This window comes from Peromyscus californicus, unplaced genomic scaffold (assembly GCF_007827085.1).
Source record: "Peromyscus californicus insignis strain IS unplaced genomic scaffold, ASM782708v3 Scaffold_10__1_contigs__length_136768540, whole genome shotgun sequence".
NCBI classification, from domain to species: domain Eukaryota; kingdom Metazoa; phylum Chordata; class Mammalia; order Rodentia; family Cricetidae; genus Peromyscus; species Peromyscus californicus.
In genome coordinates this window covers 128,775,043-128,797,517 of record NW_026294391.1, presented here as the reverse complement: position 1 = coordinate 128,797,517, position 22,475 = coordinate 128,775,043, and the positions used below count along the sequence as shown (strand labels likewise).

The window sequence follows — 22,475 nt, the reverse complement described above, 5'->3', positions numbered from 1 at the left end:
TGCCCCAGATGAGGGAAGCTATCTGGTCACTTAGCCCTTGGCATTTACATCAGGACAAATTCAATGTGTGATGATGTACTGACATAGAAATCCACAGACACACTCACATGTAAGTATATGAACTATGCAATGTAATTTGCTTCTAATGTGTTCTTAAACAGTATGAGACCATGGGGTTTATATCTTAACAACCCGAACCATACTACATAAAAATTTGTTTCAATGTTAATTATAGAAGGTAGACAATTATTTTTAAAACAAACCCATTTTGTAAAACTGAGGCATTTTTTTTCTTTTCAGGTTGTGAAACTATCTTGAGTTATTCTTGAATACATCTTTAATTCTAGTAATTACTAGAGGTTGTATTGAGTTTGTACTAGGACTTTCCATTATCATAAGATGCAAAAATGGTGACAAACTCCCATTTTAGATTCCTTTCAGAAGTGATCCACTGACACTATGACTGGGACTCTGGACTGTTTCCCTCAAGCCAAACTCATGTGAGGAGACAGCAGGTTTGGGGAAGACTTGATTCTAAGTGTACCTGAGAAATGGCCACCCTCAACTTAGCCTTCTTTATGCTTTGCTAGTCTGTTTGACTTCCACACAAAGACCTCTTCTCAGGGCCAGTGTCTGAGCCATTATAGAATGGGGTTGTCAAAGGACTTTGTAATTGCAACCATAAACAAATTACTTAAGGAAACAGGCCAGAGCCACCAGCCAAAATAAAAGAACTTGTTCAAAAGTGCTCTTGATTACTATATATCACATTCCTTATTAAAGACGAAAATAAGTAACTGTAGGTGAAATGATTAACATTTTAACAGAGATTTAATGACTAAAATAGAAGACATGCTAAAGAGTGTTATTCACTATTTAAGACTTTTTTCCCCTTACAGGTAACAAATTATGATAATTGCCTGTCTTTGACACAGAGTTCACTGAAACTTTGGTCAACCGGGTGAAATTCCCTGTTCTGTTTAATTTATTTGAAAATGTATTTGATTGCATCCAAAGTAGAGATAGCTGGAGCAGTAGTAAGCAGAACCAAGAGAATATGAACTACTGAGCATAGTTAAGCCAGAACACAGAAATGTGGGAGCCTTCTGCCTATCACATACACTGACATACACTGCTTAAACAATTAAAAACTCAGTCCAGTTGGGTATTTTGGGTTTAGCCGCCATAAAATCAGACTTTCTGATGGCAAGTAGAGTGGGGGTAGTAAGGAAAGTTTGTAAAAGCTGATTTAAGAAAAAATTCTACACTAGCTTCCAGAACATCAAATGGCTCTACAAAACAATATTTTGATGATTTCAATGTAAATGAATCAAAAACATATGGATTACATTTGGCTTCACATGCTAAGGGGTCTCAAATTTAAAGAGGGGAAAGAAGAGCTTCAGGCAACATGCATTTGCTAAACCCAAAAGCGTTTGAAAAGTCTAAAGAGTAGTAGGCCCACAGCATAGTTGGGTGTGTCTATTGTGGACAGTGAGACATTTATAGGTTTTAGAAATGTTAGATAATTAAAGGTCCATTCTTTAATGCATCTAAAATGTAAGCTGATGTTATATGATTTTTCCCTGTAAGTGCACAAGTGCTTAGAGCAGCTGGCATTGATTGCTTTATTGTATAAAGTAATGCTTAAAATAAAATAATAACATAATTTGTTTCAACAAGACAGTTCCCAACAAGACAAAAATGGTTAATAGTAAGAAAGCATATTTGGCCGGGCTGTGGTGGCGCATGCCTTTAATCCCAGCACTCGGGAGGCAGAGCCAGGCGGATCTCTGAGTTCGAGGCCAGCCTGGACTACAGAGGGAGTTCCAGGAGAGGTGCAAAGCTACACAGAGAAATTCTGTCTCGAAAAACAAAAAAAAAAAAAAAAAAAAAAAAAAAGCATATTTGTATTGGGAAAGAATAGAGGTGGGACTAGGTATCAGAACCATAAAATTTAAAAGGTCACTACACCAAAGCCTAGAACTTAAAAGCAGCAGATGAACAAATACATGCTTACATGTGTATATACACTTGCATACATGTGAACAGGCAGATGTGTATATAACAACATATTGATGTATGCATACATTTTCAAAATCATTACTAATACCTTACTTTAGCAGGTCTCCAAATAGATAATTCTACTGTCTTTAAATGATACTGCATGTATATATGTGTCTTAGTGCACAGGTACAAAGAAGAGTTGAAATAATTCTCTAAATTTTTAAGCTCTCTCATTTTGTCTCATTTCATTTTACATGTAATTTCCCCCACTTTGTATAACTCTCATGTCTACATGAGTGGGACATATTTATTATAAATAAAACTGAATCAGAAATCATTGCAAATGATTTCACCAAGAATGTTTTCAAGGACTAAAATATTTATTCCAAAGTGTTTTAACAAAGAAGAGTAAGATGCTTTGGTGTTTTTCTGAATACACAGAAAGTCTGTCTTCCAATGTGGTATAACAAAGAAGACTAAGATATTCAAGTTTTATTCTACAAACATGCAGAAAGTGAGTAGATACAAGGGAGAGAAACATATATTGTCCATTATGAGACTATATCTGAATTCATAACTGAAGAATATTTGCCTTCTAAGAAGCATGCCAGTACTCAGATGGAGGATGGTCCCCTGCACAATGTTAGGGAAGTGACAATGAGTCAGGATAGGAGGAGAGCAGTGACAAGCTACACTACCATAATTTACATAAGATGTCATTAAAATGTCACTAGGGGGTGATAGCAATTGATAAGGTCCATTTTCTAAGCTCACAAATGAAACAAAATATAGAAGAAGGCTATAAATAGGTCCAGAGCTCTAATATTTTTAACTTTTTATGGATAAATTAATTTGGAATTGTTATACTAATACTAATTTCATTGTTTGCTATATTTTATACTTCAATAATATTTTTCTTATTTTACACCTTAAACTCTCCCATTGAGCAAAATATTACTTCTAATATTTCAAGTGAATTTAACATTATTTGTGCACTATTTTATGATAAATTCAAACTTGAAAGTCATAACTAAAAGTGGCTGATACTGCAGCTTTTCTCTAATGAGACGTTAAAAAGCATTATAAAAATTCAGTGACTTAAATAACTTCAAAAGTGATCTAGTTCAATCTTTACCTAATGCTGGAATCCTCTTAACAGCATTCCTGATAGGGTCATCCAGTCTTTTCTTAAACAAAAGACATACGTGCTCCTCTACCTTAAACACTAGGTAACCTCTACTCAAAAGGAAAGTGACCAAACACCTAGAGTCAGACCTTCCTTTCTCCATTAGTGATCAAGCACAGACAGGGTCATTGTTTAAGGCAGTGCAAAGAGAATATTGATTTAATAAATGACACATGGTCATGTAGTATTTCTCTCACAGAAGACAACCACCATGTCAAGGATACATTACAAATATAACAACCTGCAGTCCAATTAAATACAATAAAATTCTCATCACAAAGGCCCTCATCTATCATCTACACTTATCAACAAAGTAGATCTCTGGAAGAAATCAGCCCCTTTGGCAAAAAAAAAAAAATTCAATATTGTAAGGTTGAATTCATGGGTTTCTGATAACTCATTGATAACAAAGCAAAAATACTGACTGAAAGATTGCAGTAATCAACAATGTCATGGGGGCTAGATTTTTACTTCAGATCCTTCTTATACAGCAAGTTAAAAAAAAGTGAGCACTAGACACTGACAAAACCATTCAAGGCAACATTGGATCAGCCTTGACTTCTGGCAGCCACAAAAGAAAGCCAGATGCCCCATGCCACGAATTTCCACATATGATTGATTACTCCAGCCCTTTTGGAATAGAATTTTTGGAAATGGTTTTCTGTGGTTCCCAATGATTCTTTTTTCTCTTATGCTGATCAGTCACATAAATTTCAATTATGAGTTTACCAGGGTAGTAGTGTTTAAGGGAGATGTGTAGACTGGGATATCTCTGTCTTTATGATTGAATTCTTTTAATTTATGTACATATGAGTGTCTCTCTTTGTGTGTGCATATGTGTGCAAATGTCTGTGGAAGCCAGAAGAGGGCATTGGATCCGTTGGAGCTGGAATTATTGTGAATCTCCCAATATGGGTGATAGAAACCAAATTCTGGTTCTCTATGAGAGAAGAATGCATTAGCAACCTCTGAGGCATCTCTCCAGCCCCGCAAGATATATGTTTTTGACATTTTAAAGTGTCATAAGCTTTGAGACCAGAAGGATTCTTATGCATGACCTTGAATGGTTTAAAGAAATACAGGACACCTGCCAAACTTTCATTGCTTTTTAAATTATTTAACAATCAGGGGGCAATCACATAAAAGTTACTGTGATGTATCTTGTGTCTGGCCCATGATATAGGTGGTGAATAAATGAGGCAATGCTCATTCCCAGACTTGGTAGGTATTAAACATGGTATTTCATTCATCCCAGTCCAGACTGTCATGTGCCATACAGACTATAAAGAGAATGCCACTACTTGAGGCTGTAGTGTCTGAGTGGTGGGACTTGAAACCCAATCTTGCAGGATGAAGGATAATCATCACTAAGGAAGCACAGCTTTTATAACTCCAAGTAGTAGCATTTTAAGATGTAGCTAATGAGGAGCAACATGTCAAAATGTATCTCTGGGAAGCCACATCACAGTATAGTGTTATAGAGTCAAGGCTCAAATACTATCTTGTCTGTTATCTACTTCTGTGAATTTGAGCAAATGAGTCATTCTTTCTGGGCATTGACATCAAAGTAGCAATAGTAACCATGCGTACTATTTCACTGAAAAGTTTAGCAGGGCTTGCATGTGCAAATTGTATCTGCATGTGCAGATTAGTATCTGATATGTAGCAACACCTCAATTTTGGGAGCCACTGTTGTCTCCCAAGTATACAGTTATGCTGACATACGTATACAGTTTCCTGGGAGGCATAAGGGCTTGACATTACTCTTCTGGTTTCTCCCATGACAACTAGAGGGTACACAATCTGGAGGGAGGCTGCCCTCAGACAAAGTAGTAGAGACATGCTTTTCATCCCAAGTTTAGCTGAACACACAGTGGTCTATCTAATAGCCTTTAAGGAAAAAAAGTGAAACCACCTTCCATCTGCACACATACAGAGGGGTCTCAAGTCTTTCCAGGCTTAGGACATTTTTTTCCTTATCAATGAGAACACACGTGAATGCAGGAGGGGCACCTGCTCACAGATCCTGGGGAGGCAAGTTGAACAAAAGAGCTTAGATTGTTCTGCAGTACCTCTAGAGCAAAGATGATGAAGATGTAAGACTTTTTTCCAAAACCAAACTCAGTTTCTTTCAGAACTGCCCAAATGGAAAGAAATCAGCTCCCTTGAGAATTAGAAGCTGTATGCCTAACTGCTGGTAGGGAGGCTGAAAACAGATCTGGCCTACCTCTAAATCTCTTTAATGACCTTTACAGTTTGAAAGCTCTGCAATAGTGCACTGATTCTGGAACAAGGCTCCAGAATCACTAATGACAAATCCAGTAGGGGATTCTATCTTCTTTGCCATCTACACTGCATCAGAATTGAGCCACAGCTACATTTATTGCTATGCCCACAACCAACTGAACTTAGTTCACATAGTTTCAGGACAAGTGATCGTCGATCTTTTCATACATTTATAACTTTTGTAATTTTAACATTTCACCTTTTACATAGGAAATTTGTGGTGATATTTTATTTGTGCTGAAATGTGGTTATATTTTATTTGTATGTTAATAAATAAAGTTTGCCTGGAGATCAGAGGTCATAGCCAGCCATAAACAGAAGTCGAGCGGTGGTAGCACATGCCCTTAATCTGACCACATGGCAGGCAGAGTCTCTGTGTGTTCAAGGACACAGCCAAGCATGATGACACACATCTTTAATCCCAGTACCAACCATAGAGACCTGGAGGTCGGTATAGGCAGGCAGTGACGAGGAAGTGAGGTGACTGGACTTAGAGCCAGTGAGAAGGCAGAACAGTGAGGCAATAAAGGCACAGGTTAGACTGGAAGAAGCTGGTTCTCTCAGGGAAAGCTATAGTGGCATGGTGAGAAATGTTAGCTGGTGACTATCAATATTTCTATGATCTCCACAGCTTTCACCCCTATATTTGACTCTGTGTTTCTTATTTAATAAGACTGTTTAGAAATTTGTCTACAGAAATTATCGTCATGGAAAAACTGGCTAGGAGAGAGTCCTAATTCTCTTGTTAAATTATAAAGGAGAAATACATAATGTCAGTACTGTAAGTAAAAATGCTTGATGATCCTTTGTCTATGAAAATTCAGTCTTATTGCAAACATTAGAAATATAAATGAGTGTATCTTAATTTTTCCATAGCAATACAGCTAGAATATCCAGTGCTTTCCATTTGGTTAAAAATTCAAGTTTAATAATTCAACAATTTGAATTCAAGCTACCTCTGTTTTTTAATAGATGGATCATAAATCACATGAATTGTGGTTTTGTACCTGAACTTCAGAATACAGTGAAACAATTAGTAGGATATTAAAGGCTTCTGCCTCCTGAATACGGTATTTCTCCTTTATCCCCAATGAAGAAACAGAAAAATTTCTTCATCATCTCTTCATAATCAGCTTATGAAAGGTAAAATTTGCTTATTTTCTTCTAAAATAATGTTTCATTTTGCCCAGTCCCTTCAATTATTCAGCATAGGCTGCTCCAATCACTACAGCCTTTTAAATATTTTCCTCATATAATGAACAAACAGCATTTAAGAAAAATTAGTTAAATGACTCCAAGACAGTGATGATATCTGTCAAATATCTGATGTAAGCATCCAACAAAAGGTAGGAGAAACTCTGCAAGTCTGTCAGAAGTAAGAAATATGATTAAATGGAGCATGATAGACCAGAAAAATGATGCTGATGTCATAGGCTATATTTTCCCAATGCTTTTAAACATATCTAAGGACACAAGTGAAACAGTGACTATGAGGTTGTAGCATGAATCTTAAAGGTTCTTATTAATAAAAACAAACCTGGAGCCAGATATTGGGGTGAATGCTGAGAGATAAGAGAAGCAGAACAAGCCATGGATAACCTCACCTCAATAACTTCTCAGTTGATCTTGTTTCCTCAAACTGGAAGCCTCTGAGTCCTCATCCGAACAGACATCAGCTGAATTGCTGCTGAAAGCTAAAATCTTAAAAAGGGTTCTAGTTCCTGGTCCTCACGCCTTATATACCTTTCTCCTTCCTGCCGTCACTCCCTGTGTTTAAAGGTGTGTGTCAATATGCCTGGCTGTTTCCAGTGTGGCCTTGAACTCACAGAGATCCAGATGTATCTCTGCCTCCCAAGTGATAGTATTAAAGGTGTGTGTACCACCATTTTCTGGTCTCTATGTCTACCTAGTGGCTGTTCTGTTCTCTGACCCCAGTTAAGTTTTTTAGGGTGCACAATGTATTGAGGGACACAATATCACCATAATGAAGTTGTTTATGAAAATAAATGTCAGGAATTTACAAGATAGTGAAAGAGGTGAATAGGTGATAAAGAAGGGAGGGTTGTGTATTTAGGAGGAACAGTAAGACTTGTCCACAAGGCCATTTGAAATCCACTAAGAACTTTGTTCACAAAGGAGGCAGTAATAACACATTAAAGGATCAAACTTACATATATCAATTCAAGTTAGAAATTTCCCCACTTCCCACCCTTAGCACCAACATGCACCATCATAGCTGGAAGTTTTTATTGTTGAGAGTAAAATTATAGTAAATATATGTGCAGGTGCTAAAATATATACGAAAAACATGCACTTACAAAGACATATTTTATGATATATCACCTATCTCAATGCCACACATCTTATAATAGAAGACTCAAATTCACAAGTAAGTTCAATATCAAATATTTCCAGCATGTAGAGAAAAGAAGACAGATGAGACATAAGAGAATAAATAACCCTCACTTTGGTGCACTTTTTTTTCACTTCTGTTCTCTAGGTGTTCATCTTTTCATTCTTAGTGTTTATCCTTTGTGGTGCCTGGTTGTCATCACTGTTAAGCAAATGTGTTCAGATCAGAATAAGAATCACAATTACCCCAAGACCTTGGAATATTTCTGTGAAGTCTTGTAATCATTGTCATTCCCCCTCCAATTCCTATAATCGTAACAATATAAAAATGGTAATAATAGTGTGACTTAGTCAAAGCTCCATGAAGATTTATTAGGAAGCCCTATCCCATCTTATGACCTGAAGTCCTTCTGAGAAATTCCATGAGCCATGAAGTTTCTGACTTTTGCATCATTTACGATGCCCTTGGGAAGCAGGCCCTCCTTAAGAAAACCAAGACCTTGTGCCCCATAAGGTTCTCATTACAGACAGGAATGTGCTAGGCCAGATGCACTGAGGGTTGTCAAGCTTTGTGAACTCCCCCCCAAAAAGAAAGGAACCTCTCATAAATTTTGCAGAATATATTGCTTTTCCTTGAATTTTTATGATTATGTTCAATTTAAGGAAACTTACTCCTTGTTTCATCATTTACCTTATGTTTTAAGAGTTATGTGATGTCTCTGAACTCCTATGAAAATTTTCAGAATAGTGTATTTTATATCATCTTAAAAAATAAACCCACTTATTTCCATCCAACTATTAATGTAATAGCTTTTCATTTTTAGTATGTGAACACAAGTTAGACAGATTTCAAAGTTTTTTGAAAGGACAAACTTACCTTTCCTTATTCCCTTAAGGCAATGAATCTAACAAAAGATGGAAGCAACAAATGATTAAAGTGTAAAAATTACCAAGTCCTGATATTACAATCATATTTAGAGTGACAAGAAAAGGCTCAGAGGGATGTCTGCCTCTGTAGCCGCCACTGTTATGTTTACAACACAAGGGAGACTCCACCCAGCTTGGGGTCAGGGCCATGACTGCTCATGGTGAGCTGTTGTGGGTCTCAGCAAAATTTTGTGGTTCCTGATAATTCACTTTATGTGAGTTGCTTTTTGCTGTTAATTTAGTACATTTGTTTTATAATAGTATGTGCAAAACATGAAAATTAAACATATAGTAAGAACATCAGTGTCTTAGATCTGTAGGTATGGTAATCCTTAATATTATCCCCAAAATTAGAGTCTTTTTTCCTTACCCTAGTAGCCTAGAGGAAAGGAAAGGACTTGATAAACTGGTGTCATCGAGTGGGAAAGCAAATAGGAGACATAAAAATCTTACTCTACCTATAAGCACTGGGGATATGAATAAGTTACAAAGACAGATGTAATCTTTTTAAAAATCAGATTATGAGAAGCAGACAAAATCACAACTTTATTCAATGTGTCATTTAACCTGAGTGACTAATGCATTATTTGTATGAAGTTAAAATTGAGCTTTGAGAAACTCTGAAATAAATCAAATGTCATACTTTATGTAATTTTAAAAGACAGATCCCATTAGGAGTCTACTATGCATAGATGTTGGTTAAAATTATTGACTAGTAACCCTATAAATTAATCAATTGAGGCAATGCTGGCTTGGCTGTTATCATTTGCTACTAATCTACATTTAGAATTCACTTTAACTTTTCATGCCATTTGAGTTCATCAAATTTCTCTTCTTTGTTCAAAATATATGAGTCACAACAACTGTTTACAAAAGCCTTTGTGGTAGAAGGGTGTAATGAGTACATTTTTCAATGGCATTAGTGTGTACATTGGCATTTCATTGTAATTCCTGGGTAAGATGATAATCAGAACCCAATGAAAGTGGTCTTCATCATTCTTAATGGGAAGTTTTATAACTTGTGGTCTGAATATATTTGCACTATTGAAGTTTAAACTGTCACAGAATTTTAAAACAAAACCAAACAAAAAAGCCAAAGAGTCTAATTGTAGCAAAAAATGGTTAACATTTTGCATCTTTTAGAGGGGAGGGGGACATGCCATGGCTCTTACACATTTCTGCAGGATTTTTTAACTTATGCATGTGCTTGAACTCCAGTTAAAATGTCATTAAGTACTTACTAACTAACTTCTTAGTATATTCCAACATCTGGTTAATTTAACCAGATGGGTGTTTTAGAGCCACTAAAATTTCTTAAATATCCTCATCACCTTTCCTCTTTCTGGCTGTCTTCTAGACTTACATGTTATCACCTTCAATTTTGGACTGTGAAAAGGATTTAGGGGATTCTAAAAATCATCTTATTACTTCAAACTCATTTATCAACTACACATCTGCAAAGGCAGGAAGTGATAGGAACACAGGCAACATTTCCAAGAAACCTGCACTTTAATCAGGCTTTTACAGTTTACTAATTGTGTGAACTTGTGGAAGACAGTGTGTGTCTCTCTGATCTTCAGTTTCTCAGGGGTAAAATGCACCTATCTTTTAGGGTGTTTGTTTAGTGGGGTGTTGCTTACAAATGGCATGATCTAATGCACCTTTTGTTCTTGTGATTTTCCTTGACTGTGAAAACATCTTACAGAGTTCTTAAGAATCAAAACATGGAAACTTTTCTGGAACATCCTCGAGATGAAACTGTCATCTGAATCCTCCAGAGGCATAAATAGAAGATGTGTTCCACCTAAAAATATATGTTTGCAAAACCTAAATCCTAGGTTAGCCTCTCAAGCAGGAAAAATATAAAAACAGCATCTGGTTCAGTGTAGAGAAATTACTCAGCAGAAGTTCAAGGCATATTTGGCTCCCTTTATACTACACGACCCTCAATTCAGTGATGGTAACACACTAAAATGCTTTTAGCTATGATATAACATTTCCAAAGTATAAATTTTCTTATTTTTAAATTAAATTTCTTTGAGAATGTCATACAAGAATGTTTCATCTACATCACTCCTGCCTGCTTCTTCCTTCCCTCTTTCAACCCTTCCTTTTCCTTCCCTCCCAAATTTCAAGTTTTCTTCTTCAGTTTTAGTCATGAAATTCAGGTTCCTAAGCATGTTAGGTAAGAACGCTTCTACTGAGCCTTAGCTAAAGGCACCTTATCTAAAATTTGGAATACTAACCCATAAAATACTATGATACTGAATGCAGTTTTATATTATCAGAAGAAAATACTAGATATAAAATATAAAATTATAGATCTGATAGACTAAGCATATTTTTACACAGATTCTGCTTGCCAACAATGAATGAATTATCATCAAGAGTCATTGCAAGTGAGGTGTACATAAAGAACATTTTATTTATAACAATTCAGAAAAAGTACTTACTGAAGGCAAGACAACATCTCTCTCTACTTCCTATACCTATCTGTGGACTGTAAACTTTTGTACTCTTCTTTTAAAATCAAGTTTTATACCTCTGAATTACCTCTTCACAAATTTGATCACATAAAGTAGGAAGCAAGTTATTGTACAATCATCAATTTATAGACACAGAAAAGTATAACTAAACACCTAGTATAAATAAACTATGATTCCATGTATTGGAGAAAATTAGTGCATAACTGTAATCTTTTACCTTGTTGAGTTCAGTTCTGGTATCTCAATTATGTTCAAGTTTACAGACCAATGTAAACTCTCCCCAAGCCCAAAATTTACTGCAAACAACAAAGAGGAACAGAATCATGAGTCTCTTCTTGGACTAAATACCTGGTTAGTTATGCCTCGTATTTGATTATGAATTTAAACCCAAAGCTAATTTATATGAAAAACTTCAAAATGATCAGCAAAACCTCATCACCAGGATTGCTTTATTATACATCCATACCAGGGAATCATTGTGGGTTAGCATGGTAGCTAAAGATTCACTAGATTGTACATTAAGTCACTATTCCTTTGTACCCTGATTTTGTACAGTGTAAAATAGAGAGGTCAGACAACAGAAATCATAGCCTGTCACATAGGAAATTAGTATTTTCATTTTCCTCTCAGTATTATTAATAGCAGTGGTATTACTATCCTACCCAGATTTACTATTTTGAAGACCTAGCTCAATGACTGACTGAATTTAGTAAATACATGATGGTCTACTCTGAACTGAGAAATTATTATTCTAGCACAAGCACTAGAAATACAAAAAAAAGAGGCATGTTCTCATCCTGCACAAGAACACAGGGTAACAAAGACATCAAGAAAGTGAGAAAGTGTTCTGTAGTCTAGACAAAAGTGTATTCAGTTATAACACAGAAGAGGAGAACTTGAAAAGATTGGGCAAGAATATTTGAATTGGAAGGAGAGAAGATCCTGGAAGATGTCCCTATCTGGATGTTCCATAGATATAGAGTCAATATATGAATAATGAAATAACTACAGAATTATTTGATGTTCAATGAGCTAATCATAAATACACATGGAATCACCGATCAGATGGTATGATAGCTTACATTTTAGGGACAGTAAAGAAATGCAGAAAATGAAATCTTGCTACACACCTTCCAAATAAAAACTTGCATCATTTTTAAGAAAATGATAAAAATAAAGAGAAGCTATATATATCTGGGTATATATAAAAAGCTATGGTATACACATGTTTTGAAAACAGTTATTTGGCCAGTTGTCAGTTTACAAATATTTCTTTTAATGGTTTCAGGAAAACAAATTTTAATTTAGTATTTCTTTGAATAATTGCATCTATGTTTTCACAGCTCAGACAGACAAAATAGTATGGCCATCTTTCATCAAATGTTAATTGGTGTTAAGAGTATGCAACTACACAGCAAAATAGAATTCTGGTAGTTGTGAGATAAATGTGAATCAAAGGAAGTAACTCTATCTTCAACATCAGTCATTTCATGTTGAGTTCTTGGTGTTCTAGGCCTTCTACATACTGCAGCTTTCTACTATTCTATTTTTGTTTGATTGTTTGGTTATTTTTGAAACAGGGTCATAATCTGTAGCCGAGGCTAGCATTGCAATCCCTCTGCTTTAGGATTATGGGCATGTACTACAAAGCCTGGCTAGCCACTCTATTTCTCCCCAGGCACTGTTAAAAGTATTTAAAGCATTTCATGGGCCAAGTGAAGACTGCTTCACCTACAGTAGGTCTTTGTAAATTCCTCTTTTAGTTACAAGCCTGTACCACAACCTTTCTCCACATTTAAATCTGTATTCCAGTGTTAGGTCTCTAATGCCATGGAAGCCATTTACATTTCTTTTTTTTGTTTGTTTGTTTTTGTTTTTGTTTTTCGAGACAGGGTTTCTCTGTGTAGATTTGCACCTTTCTTGGAACTCACTTGGTAGCCCAGGCTGGCCTCGAATTCACAGAGATCCGCCTGCTTCTGCCTCCTGAGTGCTGGGATTAAAGGCGTGGGCCACCACCGCCCAGCATCCATTTACATTCTTTTAATCTGCCACTGGGAGTGACACCAGCAGAGTGACTAGGAAAGTCACTTTACCATGCTAGGCCTCAGTCTCCTTGTCTGTATTATGTAGATACAAGACCAAAGGATTCTAAGGAGCCCCCTAGCCTTGAAACAGTAGGTTCCAGGAATTGATTAATGTCTATGCACCAGAGCCAAGCATTTTGCCAGCAAATAAATAATATCTAATTGATGAGACCTCTCCATGGCACTTCATCAGAGACATCCATCATGCTGAATTTAATTTAGTTACTGTGGCTGTGCCGACCTGGCATGAAAACAATCAGTCCCTTTGGAAAATTAATTTGTTCAAAACATTAGCTGACTGACATCCTGGAGAGGGAAATAAAGCCCATGTGATTACTTTTTTTATGTTGTTCAACAGATAGTTAGGTCATCCTGTACATGTTGCCATGGTCTGGAGGTTAAATTGACCTCATAACATGCTCCTTCTGAGTGGCTGATTTGAGCAAACCAGAAATCCAAAGATGACACATATATCACTCCCAGAAAACTTCTTCTAATGTTTATTAAAGCCTAAACTATAGTTTCACCATTGCTATAAGACAAATAGTGCATTGTTTCTGTTTTTTTGTTGTTGTTTACATTTAAGAAAAATCCATTTCAACTCTATTTCAAGGAGATATGCTGTCTACCAAAAGAAATTTTCTGGCTCCAAGAATAGAGTACAGAAAAATGTCACCAAGAGAAACAGTATCTGTTCCTGAGATCAGCTTTTCACAGAGGAGGATAAATGATGCTGAGAATTATTCTTTAGAAATATAACAAAACAAACCATTCCTCATTGGATAGAAGTGAGTTTTGGGTCCAGAAAGGAACATTGAAGAATAAACAAATAAATGATTTTGAGCTTGGTTATGAAGAAAAGCCTATTCCTTTAGCATATTCCCCAATGCATGCCTTATATACCATTACTTGCTTACTGAAGAGCACACTGAAAGATTACATAAATCTAGCTGATATTCCTTTTCCAATGAAACAATGTACAAGTATATTCCTTTAAAATCCATAACCTAAGCAATCCATAATCAAAATCAGATTCAGTCTATAGTGCTATTTTGAACTCTCTTTAAATCACAATATTTTATTTAAGCTCATGGATAATTTTTTTCTCATTCCAGCAAGTTAGTAGATGTTAGTAGCCAAGTCATTGAACGAATTCACTTTAAAGAAATTCAACAATTCAGAGCATCACCTTCTCCATAATGTGACATGCCTTGAACAAGCATATAAAATTTCATTAAAGTACAACATAAAAGTTTAACATTAGACAAAGCTAGTACTGGACCTTTGTTTAACAGTCATAATAATTTATGGTTTAGATCTGCTACAGTTAAGTAGAAAAACAGCTTTCTCATGATGAAATACAAGTCATAAAGCGTGATACTCAAGGAAAGCTGAAGGAATCCCAACCCTCCAATCACCCACCTCTTCTTTAAATTTTTATCACACATTCTTCTTTAGCTTTCTCCATACAGACTGAGATATAATAACACAGTCTCCTATAGCCTCATGCTTTAAAAGTACTCCTTCCTGATTTTTTTCAGTGCTAAACATATCTTCTGTTTCTTAGAAATTATATGTTTAAAAGTTGGATGGATCCATAGCATAGTATCTATTTCTGTCTTTCCTATTAAGTTTTTCTGTAATTATTACCTTTTCTCATTATTATCTGCAAAAGAGATCAGACTGCTAAAAGACCTGATAGGATTAAGAATAATTAAAACACTACCATGCGGGCAGAGGCCAGTATTATCTCATGGACTTATTAAACAACTATTTTTGAAAGATGTGCATTTGCATGGAATATTCTTTGAGCCTAGTATAGCTCTAATGTAAATCAACAGATTGTTATTAAGTACCTGTAGTTGGAGTTTTTTCTAGTCCTATCTAGCCCCATGGACCCCACAACCACTTATAAAATAGTCACTCAGAAACTTATATTAATTAAACTGCTTGGCCATTTGCTCAGGCCTACCACTGACTAGCTCTTACACTTAACTCAGCCCATTTTTGTTAATCTATATGTCACCACGTGTTCTGTGGCTTTACTTGTTGCCTTTATATGTTGTTTTTTGGATGGCAGGCTGGTGTCTCTCCCAGGCTTTCACCTCCTAGCCTCTCTTCTCTGTTTGTCCTGCCTATCCTATACTTCCTGCCTGACTACTGGCCAATCAGTGCTTTATCAATCAATCATAGTAACATATATTTACAACATACAGGACATTCCACAGCAAGTACCTCTGATGGGAAGGAACAATGATGAATGGGATGGTGATACACCATCACTTAGGAAGCAATGAGGATCTTAAACATAATTTCCTTAATGTAACAGTTGTGAGGCAGTGAAAAGTACAATCAACACCATTTCATTTGACTATTCATTTACTGTGTAAACTTCAACAAGTCACTTAACCTCTCAATTTTCTTCCCTTGAAAATGGTGTTAATTATACTAATTCTTACACATAGATGTACATAGATGCATATCACAGCTATAATTTCAGTATTCTGTACTTCTAGAAAATGTGTTGATATATACATATATGTGTTAATACTTATAAATGTCCATAAAAAAGATATTCATGAAAGTAACTAGAAATGAGATGATTGATTATGGTCAAAAATGTGTCCATGCATAAAATTGTCATAAAAAACATAATTTTCCACAACTAATATGTGTTAATAAGAAGGAAAAAAGACAAGCATGTCAAGGGACAGTATCAATACATAAGTTGTTCTTTAATTAAAAGAAAATCAAAGTTCCATGGCTGGTCAAGTACATGTTGATTAGACAAATATTTTTCTTATATAAGTGTAATGTACACAATTCAATCCATTTGCTTCTGTGAGAGCTAAATGTCCCCAACACATACAATAAGTTAACAGTCAATAAGATTTTGTGGAAGGGCATCTGATTTGGAATTGGGAGCTATGACTTTCTGATCATGTCCCCCAGGCTGTGTAGACTTGGATAAGGTGTACACCCTCTCTAGAATCCAGTCTGCTCATCAGTAAAATGGGAACAACTCTGGCAATTTCTGACTCAAAATGATAAAAAGGATATGGCATATGGAATAGCAATGAACTTGTTGGAAATATTCTGTAAAAATATCCTTGGGATTTGCTCTATCTAGGGTGAAACCTGACCTGCATTACTAAGTAGCTGACATTCCTGAAAATAACTATCATCTTAAGACAGCATGTTGCAGAAAGTTGTTGGAAAGATTAGGTGAGGTTGAGTATTGAATATATGGAGTAGAGAGCCTCCCAAAATGAATGAATACTCAAACTACAAGAGTAATGATGAATCTAAGTTCTATTGCAGCTGAAACACACACACACACACACACACACACACACACACACACACACACACACACACACAAATGTTTGCACTTGTGCATGTCCTCAAAATAATTTCTTCAAGTTCAATTCTTGACTTCGTTAATCTGCAGCACACAGTTTTTGCACTTGTCAGTGAATATGTTGTTTTGTAAGTTGCTCTTCCTCTATCTCATAGCAACCACAAAAAGACAAAATTTTAAGGGAAAAATGTAATCACTGAACTGTTTTGTCTACATGAGAAGTTAATCTGGTACATGACGTTTGACCCCTTTGAAGTATGACCTAGTTACAAGTTCTTAAGGAAGCAGCTTCTTTATTGTTCTACAGATGACCATTTCATTGGATTTTTTAGAATTTTAAAATTATGTTAAATATGTGCAAATATGACACACAAGAAATAGTCACATTTAATAACAATGAACATAAAATAATGGTTCAACACATTTAAGTCATTTCTATCTAACATTAATTAACATTTTTGAATACAATATAATTTTATTCATCTGTAAAATGTTTAAATATTTGGAAGGTCGTGAATGTCTATAATGACTAATTCACTTTTGAGGCAGTCATTTTCTATCTTGATTTGTGTATTTTAAAGTTGTTAAATGCTCAACTGAACCATAAGCAAAAAAATTCATGTATCATTGAACTGATTTTTAACATAAAATAAGTTTCTTCTTTGTTCAATAGATGTAACTTTTAAGATTTACTGAGACAGCTTTAATTCTTTGCAGAGATATCCAGATGTTGTAGAGGGGATCTTGTCAATAGAAAGTATTACCACTTTCAATCTCTCCTTCTCATATATTTCCTTAAAACACTGTATCTAAAATGATTTGATGAGTGAATACTCAAGCATACTAGAGAATGCATATCACATTAGGTAAAAACACCAACTATAGTGAGTTTCTTTTTAATGCACCACAGAGTATAAAGAGAAAAACATCAATGGATGACAGCAGAGAACAGAAGTCTTGTTAACGTCTAGGCCTTAAAGAAAATGAGAGACCTCCCCATCCCAGTGCTGATCCAGTAGCCCCAGCATGATGAAGGTTGTACTCCCTATTTCCCACACTTTTCTATCCACAAACAGTCCTGTTCCATTCTTCTGGTAGACTATAGCTAAGGAAGCCCCAGAGGACCTGTGTGGAACATGGGAATGGGTGGAGGCAGATGGGCTTCTGTGGTATAGGCCATGCATGGCTGGAGCTGGAACAGTTCACTTTTGTCTGAAAAGCAGGTCCCCTCCTCCAGCCTCCACGATGTCCAGAAAACTTGGGAAAGTGTTAGCTAGTGGAGCAGGCCCTGGGGGATGCCTTCATCCAAATAGAAGAAGCCTGGCTGGCACATGGCCCCTTCTCAGCCTTGACAGCCTCACATAGACCTTTGAACTTTCTATTTATATAACAGTTTAGTGAGTTTAAGTCTCTTCCTGTATAAATGCCCATTTGCAAGCTTGTCTCTAATTAGGCTACTTGTGAGACACCACATAAAATCTACAAACAACTGATGCAGGCCTTTGCAGTGAAAATCAGGCCACTGTCAAAATCACTAACAACATAATACCCTGGGATTTTTAATATTGGGGATTTGCTATCATGGGACTTTTCACTTTTCTGTTCTTAAAATTCGTTTCTTTATATTCCCCCCCCCCAACATTTTCTTTTTTAAAAAAAGGTAATTGTCTCACAAAAAGAAATTTGACATGCCACAAAGCATCACTTAATACTATGGAGGTAGGTGCTTATGGGATAGAAAAACCTGTATAATTTGTAAGCTTTTACATTTATATTAATGACTTTGTCGTTGCTGATAAAGAAGTTCAAATCTAGTGACATGATCTCCAGATTCCTTAAGAATTAATTTACTTTATTAACAAGGGCAAATCTATGCAATGATTTAAAGCATGAACTATTCTTCTTCCCCTCATCTCTCTATTCCTTCTTTTCAAAAGATAAGATAAGCCGGGCGGTGGTGGCGCACGCCTTTAATCCCAGCACTCGGGAGGCAGAGCCAGGTGGATCTCTGTGAGTTCAAGGCCAGCCTGGGCTACCAAGTGAGTTCCAGGAAAGGCGCAAAGCTACACAGAGAAACCCTGTCTCGAAAAACCAAAAAAAAAAAAAAAAAAAAAAAAAAAAAAAAAAAAAAAAAAAAAAAAGATAAGATAATATATTTGGCAGGCACAAACATCTGTGCTTTCCTTTCCTTTCATTTCACAGAATGATTCATATTAAATTCCAACTCAGGTGAATATTGCTCATGAATCCAGAAATCCTAAAGAACTTGAGCTTTTGCCCTTTAATGAACTCTAGAGCATGACCCATTAAGATACTAATGTAGTTTGTAAAATCCAGTGATACATTCTGTAAGGCATATGAACACTCCCAGATACTCCACATTCCTGCACATCGCAGCATCATTTATACTCCATCTTTTGAGTGCACGTTTGTCCTAACACAGTTTATGTTTATCAATGGGCACTCATTTTTTATTTACCATAGCCAAGTGTTCGTAAATAATGCATATACACACTTATGTGCAGCCATTTTTCATTAAGCTTAGGAAAATGAGTTGTTTTTATTTATTTTTTATACCTCTCCTGATGCATTTATTGATAGATATCTAGGTAGAGGTATCATAGAAATAGTTCCAAGTTGGCTGTTCCACAAGTGAATAGGTTTAATGCAAATGAGCTCCTTAACTTTTATGCCTTTTCCTCTTGTCTGTCTTCTACATATTTGGGGTAGTGCTTATTGTCATTTTAAGCCTCTAGTTATTTTCACAAAATGGAAGAAAACATATAACAAACATATAACTGGTATTCTCATGATGTCCAAAGCCTTTTGAAGGATATATAGATTATCCTTAAGAATAATAAGAAGCTTCTAAGTTCATACACCATGGTCATATTTGTGTTTCTTTTCTCTATATATATAGGTGCTTAAAATACAGAAGTACAACCACATCACAAATATTTATAGACACAGATTCATAAGAAAATTTGTCCTTCATAACCAAGCAATGAGAAGGAGAAATTGTCCTGGATCATGGATACAGAAGGAGAAGGCAGGTTTATTTATGCAGATATGTTATACCATTTCATCAGTATTTTCCATCACATCAACCAAATAGTCAAATCAGTCGGCATGCTCTAAAATGGATGTGCCATAGTTAAAGATCAAGAGGAAAATGGTTTTGTATTTTCCTTAAGAATAGATAGCACCTCTAAAGGAGAAACAGTGACACATGTTCCTGAAAAACAGAAATTAGGCAGAAAGATTCACATACCCTTTAAATATTCAACAATGCATGTGTAATATTCAACTGGATTAAAACAATAACATATATGTGTCTGTGCATTCTGAAACCTAATGCCTAGTATATGTTGAAAATTTCAGCTAACCCCTGAAGTCAAATATAACAATGTCTGTTAAATTAAGTGTTACCCAAAGCACATATTAGACAAATTGCATGCAAATAATAGTGCTGTGGTTATCAGTTGTCCGTAAAATAAATTACTATAGCAGAGTAAACGTTGTATACAGGAATACAGTATTAAATTGAGCAATAATTTCATGATTTTTTTTTACTTTTAATTAAGAATAGATTCTTTAGTTGTAAGATGTGTTCCTCACAGCTGCCAAAATTCCACAGTTTTGAAAATATCTATAGATTAATATTGATATATTCAAATATTTACTTAGAATTGCTATAAAATAAAATGTAAGGTATCGGGTTTGCAACTGAACCAGTCATGAGTGGCATAATGAAGCTATTGGCCAAGCATCTGACCCTTTTTAAAGAAGGAAATTGCCTAAAACATGGCACTTACAATGGAAATCCCTGCAAAAAAAAAAAAATGCACAGCATTCATAGCCAGCAGCTGGTAGTTTGAAACACTGCAAAAGATTTCAAACTGTTGGTGGGCACTACAGATTATTCTCACTCCATTTAAAGGGCAAGAGCTAAGAGTGCCAAAGTCACGCCTGCCTCTCTCCTCATCTAAATACTTGGGCTTGGGGGGAAATAAAAAAAAAATGTGACAAAGGACGATGACTTTTGTAGTAAAGGGTGAAGTTTTTCTAAAGTTAATAGATCCGAGGATCAGTACGTATGCGCGCTTGCACACCACACAGAGGAACAACTTTCTGACCCCCTCCCCCAGTCACCTTTGCACCATCTTTAAAGAGCTCTCCACTGCATCTTTAGGATATTTTGCCAAACCATGGAATTCTAGCTGTGTGCCCATTACACAAACCTAAGGCTGCCTCCCACTGGGAGGCCAACAGGGGTTCAGAGGCTAATTAAATGTGCATTGACTTGAGAGCTACAGACTTTGGGGGCCAACTTCAAACACCCTTCATCGTGAAACCCTGCTAAAGCCAGCTGGGCCTGAGGTCCCTAGTTCAATGGCTCCTGAAGTTGCTGCTCTAAGAAGAGGAACTTAGGTTGGATAGGCTTCAGGGAAGGTTTTGGACCCATGCTTTTCCGAGTGGGGAAGGAGGTGGCGACAGTGTGGGCGGTGGCCGCTAAGCAAGCTGAGGGTGGCCTCTGGGTACCTGGCTGTCGCTTTTTCTCCCGCCACTGGCTGCAGGCACTGATAACTGAAAAGTTAAAGCATTTCAGACTGGATCCTACTCAGTGAGCCACTGGAGAGAAAAGCCCATGAGGTCGTGCGGGTGGGTGGCACGAATCTGCTATGGGCCAGCTGCAACTCTTTAGACTTGGAGTGCAAAGGGATGCTTTTGCCAGCATCCCTCCCTGTCCCTGCACCTCCCCCATCCTAGCTCCCTACCAAGGAGTCACTGAAGCCAAAGCTAGAGGTGTCTCGGAGCAAGTGGGAGGGTGTCCGGGGCGCCCCCGACAACAGCTCTGGCTCCTCTTAACAAAGGCGAAAAGCCCAGACCAGACTAGGGGATCCCGCTCATCAAAAGAGAAGGCAAATTTTAACACCTACCACTGCTGTTCCAAGTCCCAGTCCCTGAAAAAGTCGAATAGATCCATAGTGGCCGGGAGGCGGCGGCAGCTGGCGGCCGTCTGTCGCTGCTCGCTGCGTGTCGGTGCGGCTCTAAGCTGAGCGGCTCTCTCTGTGGTAGGCTGCGCGGCTCTCTGGCCCTCCCGCCCGGTTAAAAGTGCTTGGGCTGCAATAGTGGCACCAGCATCAGCGAGCGCCCGAGGTATCTGGTCTTGCGCTCCGGAGCAGTGGCGGTGACGGCGAAGGCGATGGCACCGGGCAGGCAAACGCCTGACCGCTCTCTCAGGTCCACTCGCTCCTCGGCTTCCCGCGTGCCCAGCGCGCCCAGGCTGCGGCTGTGGCCGCTTAGAGCTGGGGCTGCCTGGGCCGCCCGCCTAACAGGCTGCGGGCGGGTGGCGACGGCAGAGGCGGGGGCGAGTAAGGCAGTGGCAGTGGCGGGGCTCGCCAGCCGGGGAGGCAGCGGCAGCAGCGGCTGCAAAGGCGGCTGCTGCACAGGAGGCGGCAGCCAAGGCAACATCACACACTTACACACTCACAGGGGGCGGAGCCTGGACAGCTCAAAGCCGCGACATGGAGCAGACACGTTATCATCAGTGGATCTGGCAGGGGCTAGCCTCGCCCTCCTGTGCTCCCAGACCCTCACCCCCCATTCTGTCAAGATCAGCTGATGGGGGGCAGTTGCAGAGCTGAAGACTCAGACTTGGCCCAGGACCCAGAGGAGGTTACAGGGACACAGAAGGGGGTCTCACGGGACCAGAATGTAGGCTAGCAGAATGGGACATCCCCTACCCCCAACCTACCACTGGGATGTAGTGTTTGCCATCAGAA

The 22,475-nt window shown here is 37.4% G+C and overlaps 1 protein-coding gene across 8 annotated transcripts in view; it reads right to left on the bottom strand.

Moving 5' to 3' along the window:
• Positions 1 to 21,737, bottom strand: part of Aff2 (ALF transcription elongation factor 2) — a 661,131-nt gene extending 639,394 nt beyond the window's left edge. For all 8 annotated transcript variants that reach the window (XM_052740412.1, XM_052740432.1, XM_052740449.1 and 5 more), the window contains exon 1: positions 21,630 to 21,737. In XM_052740412.1, the coding sequence (XP_052596372.1) occupies positions 21,630 to 21,676 (47 nt within the window). In that variant the 5' untranslated portion in view covers positions 21,677 to 21,737. The remainder of the gene's footprint in view (positions 1 to 21,629) is intronic.
• Positions 21,738 to 22,475: the final 738 nt, after the last annotated feature.